At 33.7% G+C, this 10,536-nt stretch overlaps 1 protein-coding gene across 1 annotated transcript; it reads right to left on the reverse strand.

Annotated features, from left to right (window-relative positions):
- Positions 1-354: 354 nt before the first annotated feature.
- LOC149798651 (uncharacterized) lies at positions 355-10,095 on the reverse strand. Its single transcript, XM_089956958.1, has 8 exons — positions 9,750-10,095; positions 9,129-9,434; positions 6,668-6,979; positions 6,167-6,274; positions 5,078-5,188; positions 4,456-4,569; positions 3,275-3,377; positions 355-2,167 (listed from the first exon to the last, which is right to left on the reverse strand). The coding sequence occupies exons 1-8, from the start codon at positions 9,826-9,828 to the stop codon at positions 1,480-1,482; spliced, it is 1,821 nt and encodes a 606-aa protein (XP_089813084.1). The 5' UTR covers positions 9,829-10,095; the 3' UTR covers positions 355-1,479.
- Between the last annotated feature and the right edge of the window lie 441 nt (positions 10,096-10,536).

Here is a 10,536-nt window from a genome sequence, read left to right on the forward strand (position 1 = left end):
TAGCACAACCGTGTATGATTCCACAGACTGGACTTCAAACCGGAATGAATACTACTTTACCTCATCCAATTTATAGTAATTTCGTCTGATCCAAGACAATGCAAGAGACAGACAGACAGACAGACAGATGATAGAAAACAAATTCTTGAGAATTGTGACAGTGAAAATTCAGCAAACTAATAGAAATTACCTAACCACAGTCCACATCTTGGGTTATAACTTAATATTAGTATTGTTGTTCGCATTCCCATTTTTCGTGTCCATTTTTAACAATATATTTATGCATGCATCAAGTCTTCCCCACGTTTGAGCTATTAACTAATTATGAATATTCAAGAAATGAAAATGAACCAATTTTCTTTTTTATAAGTTTATTTTCAGAGCGGCAAGAACACAAAATACAAACAAGCACTTATTAGCGACTCTTACGAAGGTGCACTTAAAATGGCGGATATACTGGAACAGAAAAATGGTTACTCTTACACCCAAATGGAAGCTACGTTTTACCTTCTCTTCTCCCATACATATAATACAATTAACGTTTAATGTCGGAAACAAAGAACTCCCTCAAATACCAACATGAATGAATATTAGTAATATCATTCGAAATTCTACTGCAACATGTAATGTGCAAACACTCGATTGAAAAAGGACTATTCTTAGAAATAAATAACTTTGTAAATGAAGATGGTTCTTGGATCAATCGTGATAAATTTTGTAATAAATTGGAATTCCATAAAATTTGTGTAGACTTTCACTGACCGTTGGGTACCAAAAAATATACAGATGTAAATTTGACATATGTATGCACCAATGGTATGTATATTACTAAATACACATGGCACGAAAACGACTGAAGATGACAATTTTTCAGGGGAAAATAATTCAAACAATTTTAAACACCATCAAACGCTTCTTCTCCAAACATATCCAACTATATTTTTTATATTTCTGAGCCTTCTGCTATTTGCAAACTATTTATGAATATAGAAGTTAATTGTATAAAAAACCATGTATACACTTCAAACAATGCATTTCTTTCAAATATATTTTATCTATTTTCACCCAGATGCGACTTTTGTAAAATTCGCTACATTTACTTGTCTTCTTACATAAGTAATGTACGACGTAAATTGCAAAAGATTCTTCTCCATCAGTAAATATAGCCCTTGATGCTTTAATCAGAAAGAAATAATTTATTTGCATAACAATTCTCAGAATTATTTGAAAAATCACCATGAACACCATCGCAATCATGTCCGAAGGATGTGATCATTACTCAGAGGGTTCTCACCATTCAATACACTATTTAGTGATAGAGCAATGGTCGGGTGAAAATATCCAACTGTGTCCGTCACTACCTAATCCTTGACTGTTTCAGTATCTTCCTTGTCATACAATCATCGACTATTGTACGTTTGATTGGTATGTTTTTCTTCCACCTGTATAGTATTTGCAATCATGTCATGGGGATGAATTTTAGATAGTTGCGGTGACATATCCGTCTGTTCCCGTCTTTATCCCTTCCATGGCAGTGTCCCTGTCTCTTTCTGCACAATGGCTGGAGTTACAATCAAATGGTTTGGTATCTCTTGGCTCCACTTGTGGACCACTGCATTCATGTCCTGAAGATGTGTTCTGGCTATTTCTTAGAACGTTCTTGCCTTCCATTCCACTGTTGAGGACTACAGGGATGATCGGGTGTAGATATCCATCTGTATCGGGCTCTATCCTAACTTTGACGTGTTCTATGTCTTCATCGACAATTGGACAGGCATTGCAATCAGGTAAGTTGATGTCACTTGCCTGGATCTGTAAATCCTCGCAATCCTGCCCCGAAGATAACGTTTGCCTATTTGTTAGGATGTTAGTGTCTTCAAATTCACTGTTTACGAATATAGCAATTGTTGGGTGTATACATCTTTCTGTCTCTATCTCATCCTTGACGGATTCCAAGTCTCCTGCTACACGAAGAAGTTGATTGCAATTCGAAGGTGTGGTATCTTCTTCCTCCGCAGATTCATTTGATTTAACTCGTCTTCCAGTGCCATATAATTGTTCACCATCTATAGTCCAGTAATGCATAGACTGAACCCCGTCGAAGCCATGGTTCACTATCTCCTCTGCGATGTTCATTTGATTCATGTTCACTCCTGGCTTATGTTTTCTGTAATAATAATAATAATAATAATAATAATAATAATACAATTAATAATAATAATAATAATAATAATAATAGAAGTGTTAAATAAATGCTACCGATATTTTTTATAACATAGCGAGAATGAACTCGTTTACTTAACTTATATAAATGCAATAGACGGATTGATTGCAGTAACTATAAAATTTCTGTTCGCTTACCAGTCATTCAATAGTTGGCATAAAACGTGATCTGTGTCAACAAGACATGCAGATAAAAGAATCTTAATGTGCCTTTTCTTTGATCTATCACAGACTCTGCAAGGTTACCAAATTATCCTTGCTTAGTAAAGTTATTTTCGATAAGTCCGTATATGAAGAGAGTATTTGTGTATTCTTGTAGAGTTTTCACACTATTGCAACAGTTTTGGACAAAGATGACAGAGCACAGTATTTAAAATACTCAAATTTAAAATATAAATTTTCTATACTTTTTAGACTTCATACAACACTTGGACGGCAAATGTTACTCCGGAACCATTTGTTATAAGTAGTGAATTGTTATTGTTGCTGACATCATTGCTGTTTTATTCCTTAGGCCAATGGCACAGCAAATTTTTCATATTTAATTATATGTGCAAAGCATTATATATTTCATTGAATTTCACAGGTAATCGGATGAATTACTCTCTCGTGAATATATGCAACTCTAGCAGGGTATGAGTGTTTTCAGTCCATTCCTTTGTTTATTATATAGTTTACTATGTTGTATCCACACACATTTATTGTATACTTGTAATGCGTACTTTTGGAACAGACGCTTCAAATTCCAATCTTTTATTCTGACTCGTTGAATCGAAATTTTGTGGACATACAATTCTTTTGCTGAATGGGCTAAATGGCACAGGTATCGACAGTACATCAATAACACAAACCAATTTTAGTAACTGCCTTCACCGTATATCTACTCGTACCCAAACATGTCTGACCGTTTTTCTAACAGCCATCTTTTTTCTGTATTTTCCTGCATAACCATCGTCTGTAATATTGACATTGACAAGGCCTGTATCAACGGAACTGTTTCACATCTTCTTGCAATGGATTTAAATTATGTAAAGACACGTATTAAAATTACCTGTAACATATGCAAAGGATGGTTAGAAACACAGCAATGATTATGCATCCACCTCCAACTGCAGCGGTAATAAAGTCAGTGGATGAAGTCAGATTCCCATGAGCTGTATATTGAAGACTGATAATCAGCATATTAATTGTCATAACTATGGAGAAATATAATCAATAAACACATGCATGGCGTTTTTTTTAAAGGATGTTTCGGTTGATTTTGATCATACGATAATTCTTTACTTTCCACATAATCTGAAGTTATATGATGCCATTAAATTAAAAAAATTCCAATAGCAAGACACATACGGTTAAAAAGAGACACATAACAATTCCAATTTTGGATACTTGTTCTATCCTAAATTATTTCGACGCTTTCTTATGTTCTGTCTATCTGTTTACTCTGTGAAATAAAATATACTTGAAACAAAGTAACTATATTCTAAGTCACACAGATCCAACGCATTTGTGTTTATTGTATTATTTTAGGAAGAAGGAATAACGAATAACGCTTAAATGAATTACTACTTGTGTTGCGGATTGTACCACTTCAGCCATCTTTGGCAACACAATAATAGCCAATGTATGTATGAATGTCGAAGTCAGACGTATATTTATCACAAATAATATGCACCGTTTTATCACACAAATCCATGAAAGGGACTACTCAATTATTGAATAAAAATGGGCAAATGATTTTCCATTCATAAATTTAAAGTGCTTATTGTGAACACTGTGTGGAATCTTCTGCGTCTCAACTTAACGATATATGTTTCTGAATTAGATATATGTCAGCCTTGTGTATATTAGGCATATATTTTGTTTAGTTTCTATGACATAAATACTTTGAATACATTGGATACTCAGTTGAGGAAATGGTTGTGGGAAATATTAAATGATTCAGAGAGTATTGTCAAGTTGCCGTCATTAGTCATATTGCTGAACTATATGAAGGAAATTTACAAGAAAATATAAATACCATTTTGCAATAACGCCTTCCAAGTAAGGAAGGACAGAAAGAGATTATTTATACCTAATACTATACAGACTTTATATTAGTTGTTTCCAAAGAGTGTGATAACAATATTGATGTTACACTTTTGTCCTTAACGCGGATAATTCATCAGTATGGCCCAAAAGACGTGCGTACTTTTACTGATATTAATGTGCAATACAAGTACAAGAAGATACCCTTTTCACACTTGTCCCCGGTCCAGTCTGGGGCACATTGGCACGCGTAGCCATTTCCAAGATCGTTACAGCTTCCACCATTGATGCATGGACCGCTGACGCAATCATCAATGTCTGTAAAATGCAACAAACAAAGACATGGAAAACTATGATTTATCTGATAGTGTCAAACGATATGGGAGAACTTCTAGATAGGACATCATTGTGAACGGTGAATAAAAGTAGAATAACAAGGGCTTGGATTCCATTTGTTAAAGTTAACCACGAGCCAATTCGTTTTGTACAAGCGTAATAAATGGAACGAAGATTTATGCTTAGAGGCAAATAAAGATAGTGTTTTAGACATATAATAAACGGTGTTAAAGTAAGATGGCATGATAAATGTATTTAAAGATATCAAACATACTTTGATCTGTTACGCCTAGGTCCGAGATGTATAATGCATAAACGTAAGTATCATAGACTGGCGCAAACTAAGTTTATTGAAATAGTCCATTATCACCGACATGACAACATTTCAAAGGATAATTATGTTATCTTTATTTGCAGGTTATGTTGACCACTAGACAGATATCTATGAATTAAACTGCAACATCATGTTTATGCTATTATAATAACTCACCTGTTTCGCATTGTTTCCCGGTCCAACCTGGGGCGCATACGCAGAGATATTCTGTGTATTTGTCATAACATGTCCCTCTGTAACAAGGGTTAGATGAACATTCATCTATTTCTACAAAAAGAAAATATCAAATGTGCTAAAACAAGTTTCGTTCCGTATGAAAGCAATCTGATCACGGTGATAGATTGATAAAAATAAATCTAATTAATGTATCATAATTGCTTATACAAACTTGTACTAATTTTGAATATAATTTATAACAGCCTTTGGACGTGATGAAAGTGTGGAAAAGCTACCAAATTGTGAATAACATTGCTGAGAAATGTTGTGGTTTAGCAAAGAAATCTCGCATAACGCTAACAGTTTGTAAAATAAACATTTAGTTGTTGCAATAGTGTTATCTGTATTGTTGATTCGCAAAATAGAATTATTGATGCAAAATAATATTGGAATACACTGTCATAACTAAATATCAGAACTAAAGAGGCAAACACTATTTTAAAAAGTAAGCATACCAGTAAGATAAACAATAAGTAAGGGTAAGTCATCAGGATCAAATGAATTGTAGCAATGTTTGCACTATCAAGCTGTTATAGTCACACATGATGTGTGGCACCAACTGCACAAAATCTTGTAGACTATACTCCTGTACCAGGTAGTTTAAGATGATCGCTCATCTCGTGTGCAAAATGTAGCATACCTAGCGTGTTAACTACATTATTTTGACATTTAATAGTGCAAACATTGCAGTACGTCTCATTTAGTTACCGAGAGAACTCTCACTAATGTATACCAAACAACGGCGTTGCATGCAGTAGACTCCGGTAAACAGTCAATTTAAAATCAAGTTTTCGGCGATTTCCAGTCAGATATAATAAAGTTTGCTTAGTTAATATGAATGGAGATATGCCGCGCCAAAACAGTCTCCTTATCGTGCCATGAGGTGAACTTTCAGTTCACATTGTCATAATTCCTACCCAGTTAACGGATTTACTTTAGTAATTTCTTGATTTCATATTTTCGATACGACACACTGGCTAAAATTTATAATATTACAGAGATCAGTTTCCTAGGATAGATCCTTGCTACCTGAAGAACAGTTTAATCCTGCCCATCCCATTTCACAGATGCACTTAGTTTCATCCCCATACATCTCACAATATCCATGTACACAGCTCATCTCGCAGCTTCCCAAGTCTGCAATGACATGTAGCAAACTTGTACTTGATTTAAGACTATCTTTATTTAATACTAGGAAGATTTTACTAAATCCAACTATTTATTTCATGAGCACGGATTATACACTTCTAAGAGCAACATACAAGTCTTGCATTGTAAATCTTCTAATTAAACATCTGCTTACACATAAGTTCAAACATATTACTTAATTGCTAGTGATGTTTCAGAGTATCTCGTCCTTCAGTGACACTTTAAATCAACAAAATGAATCATTTAAACAAGGCCCATTCTCTGCTTTATCTTTAATATCCTGGAAGTTGATTGTGTACTTAAATCTGATGTGTAAAGTTATTGTCACTACGTGAGATTGCCTTTATTCAGTTATATAGCAGAGTATAGTATGCAACCTACATATGCAATATTGCGAGATTTCCAAAACCGTGCTCTCCGGAGACAAGGCACCATAGTCATTCCATGCTAAACAGGTGAACTGACTGCCCAGGTCCGAACGCTGTAACGACTTGATTTTTAATTTTGAATATTCGACCATGTATTTTGTGCTGCTTTCAACAGTTTCACCATTTCTTTTCCACGTATAATTCACCGGAATGAAATGTCCAGGAGGTGTTCCAGTTGCATTGACATGACAGGACATCGTCAGTCCAGAATCAGTGGGCTCCCTGGCGTTTTTCTGTCTTGATATGTCTGGCCTCAGAAACGGGGCTAAAACATAATTATCATAAGATATTTGCGAATATGAGTGCCGTTTTCGTGCATTAGTATATCATCTCTTGAACTATCCGTTTATGTGGTATACATATTTTGTGCTTAAAATTACACACTAATGTCCTATATTACGTATTGAAATACAGGACATGATAAGCAATATTTTGTCTTTATTATATACCTTGGTGTACATTTCCTTTATTGCTTGCTGAATAAAATGTATCCTTTATAGGGTTAATAAGATATCTGTAGAACAGGGCTGAATCAGTTAGAATTGTTTTAGAATATATTATCTTTCTTGTTTGAAATGTTAAGACTCTATAGTCTTACGCTAACTAATAAAAAAGAACTAAAACTAACAAATGCATTAAAATACAAAAAGTACTATATTTCCATAGAATACAAAGTGAACAATAAAAAGCAACTTACAATATTGTGAATTAAATCCCAAATAATTCTTTAAGTTCTATCACAAGTCCAATAGTAAAGGGTTCAGATCGAATTACAGCATTGGATGTTCTGATGGGTCGAATGGGCTGATGTAACAGTCTTGCTGTATCACGGTCACATAATTAAAATCCAGAATTTCTTTGATTGAATTCACAATAATCTCCAAAAGTGCTTTAATCCAAAACTGATTAAGCACCTTGTAATTCCAGTGAATAATTTAAATGAATAAATCCTCTCACATAAAACAGAATAAAACTTATAGACTGATCAAAATATACATATTGTACAATAGGAACAAAGACTTTTAATGTAACTAACCTTATTTACATCCCCACCTTTCCCATGCCTCAATATCCATTTCTGAAATCAATTCCATCACCTTAAAGGACAATATATCCACACTGTAAACAATAATAGTTTCTAGAATCTTCTAGGGTCAGAATTAATGTTGTGCATTGAACTAATACAAATTAAAAATGATATTAGTCAGGTAGGTCCAAACTCATACTCTGAATCGTGGACAAAGGTCAATCACACAATAGAAATTAAATATACATTGCAGAATCACGTAGGTTAACGCAGGGAGATAAATCAACTTAGACATCATTTTATTCAAATAAACAATCTTATTAGGCATTCCAAACATACTTTTAACATAAGACCTGTCGATATCAAGTTATGAATACTAGAATTACAATCATACGATAAAACACAAGGAGCATCCTGGTCGATATTGGGGAGAAAATTAATATTTTCTGTAGAGAAAAGTTTTCTTGCTTATTTTCAAAATGACGTATACAAGTATCAACGCGTACTCTCTATGAAAATAAATATGTTCACTTTAAATAATATTTGATATTTTTGAAAAACGCTATAAAAGTCAGTTCTGATTTAAAATTCAGTTTGGTTTAAGAACGAAATATCAACTAATCTAATGTTGATTGTAGCGGAAAAGATCTCGTCCGCTTCCATGGTACCTAAACATTCCTGATAGATGCTACAATTAGAGAAATGTGTTTAGTAGTAATTTGTTTTAGAAATGTTGTATCAATCGATCATTTCAACATATATGGAGCCCTGTCTTACGTATATGAAAACACTGTGGTTACAGTAAGGTTATTGTCCTTGCTACTTTTTTGGATCAAATTCGATTATTGAAGAAATTCTTGACAATGTTAGAATTATCTTTTTGGAACATTATTTAGTCCTCACAAATTAAACCGATGGCCCAAAAGGACTGCTTTCACAATGTGGTTAGAATCAACCACCTTCTCGAAGGACCAAGTGAAGTCTTAATTGAATGCAAATGAAAACGTATTGATAAGTTACTCTTTGGAAGATATAAATATTTACTATCTGTTGTAATCAAACATTGTTTAAAGACCTTTTGCGATAATCTAGCCACCATTTTCTACAAAAAGTGAAGTTAAAATTGAAGTATATAGTTTTCTTAGCATACTCTTTAGAGTATAATCAATGCGTATACCGAATTACTATCAAATACAACCATTTTATAAATGTTCTATGCAAAAGATTAAAAACATCATACACATCAATTATGTGCAGAAAAGTCTCCTGCAATTTCATTTGCGATGATATCATCACACATAATATACTTAGATATAAATTTCAGTAAAAAAACTATATACAATGGCAGCTATGATAAATAATATATCTTTAAAAGCGCACATCTTACCAAAAACTACTAAGAGTTGACTTCCAATCACTTCATTAGTCACTCCACTGACAGATATATACTGTCCTGCATCTCCATCAGTGATATTGTACACCAAGAAGGATATGAGTCCATTGCTGCAGTTGCCAGAAAATTTATATTTTCTGTCTAGGTCTCCTGAAATAATTATCGGATCTGTTCTGTGGCATTTAAACATCCTCGTATTCATAGGATTGATGACATCTACATAATCCGCAGCTGCTGACCTTCTGTCGATCTCCCAGGTAATAATAGCCATGCCATTTCTCAAAGCATATGTCGTTGAGTCTGATGCAGAATATACAAGTACTATTAGTACATACTTTGTAGGGCGTGCAATAAATAGATAGATAGATAGATAGATAGATAGATAGATAGATAGATAGATAGATAGATTATATTATTCACCTTATCAATTCTTGGTAAAAAGAAACACAACACTTCGGAATATTCCTCTTGAACTTATTCCCTGTTCTTGTTATGCTTATATGCTTAGATTATAAAAATCATCATCAATATTATCGTATGTGTCCTTTTTAACAGAACGATATGCTTTTCAATTTCCACGTTTCCTAGACTGTCATTCAGTTTTGTCAGTCTTACCTTTCAATGCAGCTGCATGTATAATAAACTCGGCTCCAGCCATACAGGAAAGACAGAGCAATATTATACTTAAAGTCATTATATTTCACTGTTTGATTAAATCGATGTTACAAAGTACACGCCTTCATGCTGATATTAACGTTCTCGCATTGTTTCTTGATGTTGCATTTTCAATTTCTCACACTGAAGTGATGAAGCTGAAAATCTGTTGACTATATATCGTATATCCCCAATGAATCAGCCCATGAAACTCATAACTGGATAGATGATTGTTTCACTTAATTTCAGTTATAAATGTAATCACATAGGTGTTGTAAAGTTTTTGTTTATTAGTTTACATTGGTACTATTTAAAAAAATGTGCGATATACATTTCTGATGCATACAAGCACACGATAATGTAGAACACACCTACCGCTGGCCATATCTGCAATACTGTGTTATGATACAATAAATAAAACAATTATTATCCAGCAAACATTATATGTCTGGGTCTAAAACAATTTACAAAAACGCATTGGACACAGCTTCCTTCCACAAAGGTTTACATTATGGTCTTCATTAACATTGTTTAGCCAAAGAACACAATTGTCATTGATTTGGTTTCATATCTTTAGCTTATGATGCATTGTACAACGTAATTGTCAACCACACCGTATATCTTTATAAAAAAGGCAAAACAATATCCGACAATTATTGACATCTGACTCAGCAGCTTTAGGGCGAATCAATTGTATGAATTGAACTAAACGTAGTTAGTATGCCCGGATTCGACACGCGAGACATTT

This window comes from Sinohyriopsis cumingii, chromosome 5, assembly GCF_028554795.1.
Source record: "Sinohyriopsis cumingii isolate HCF-2022 chromosome 5, ASM2855479v2, whole genome shotgun sequence".
In the NCBI taxonomy this organism is placed as follows: Eukaryota; Metazoa; Mollusca; class Bivalvia; order Unionida; family Unionidae; genus Sinohyriopsis; species Sinohyriopsis cumingii.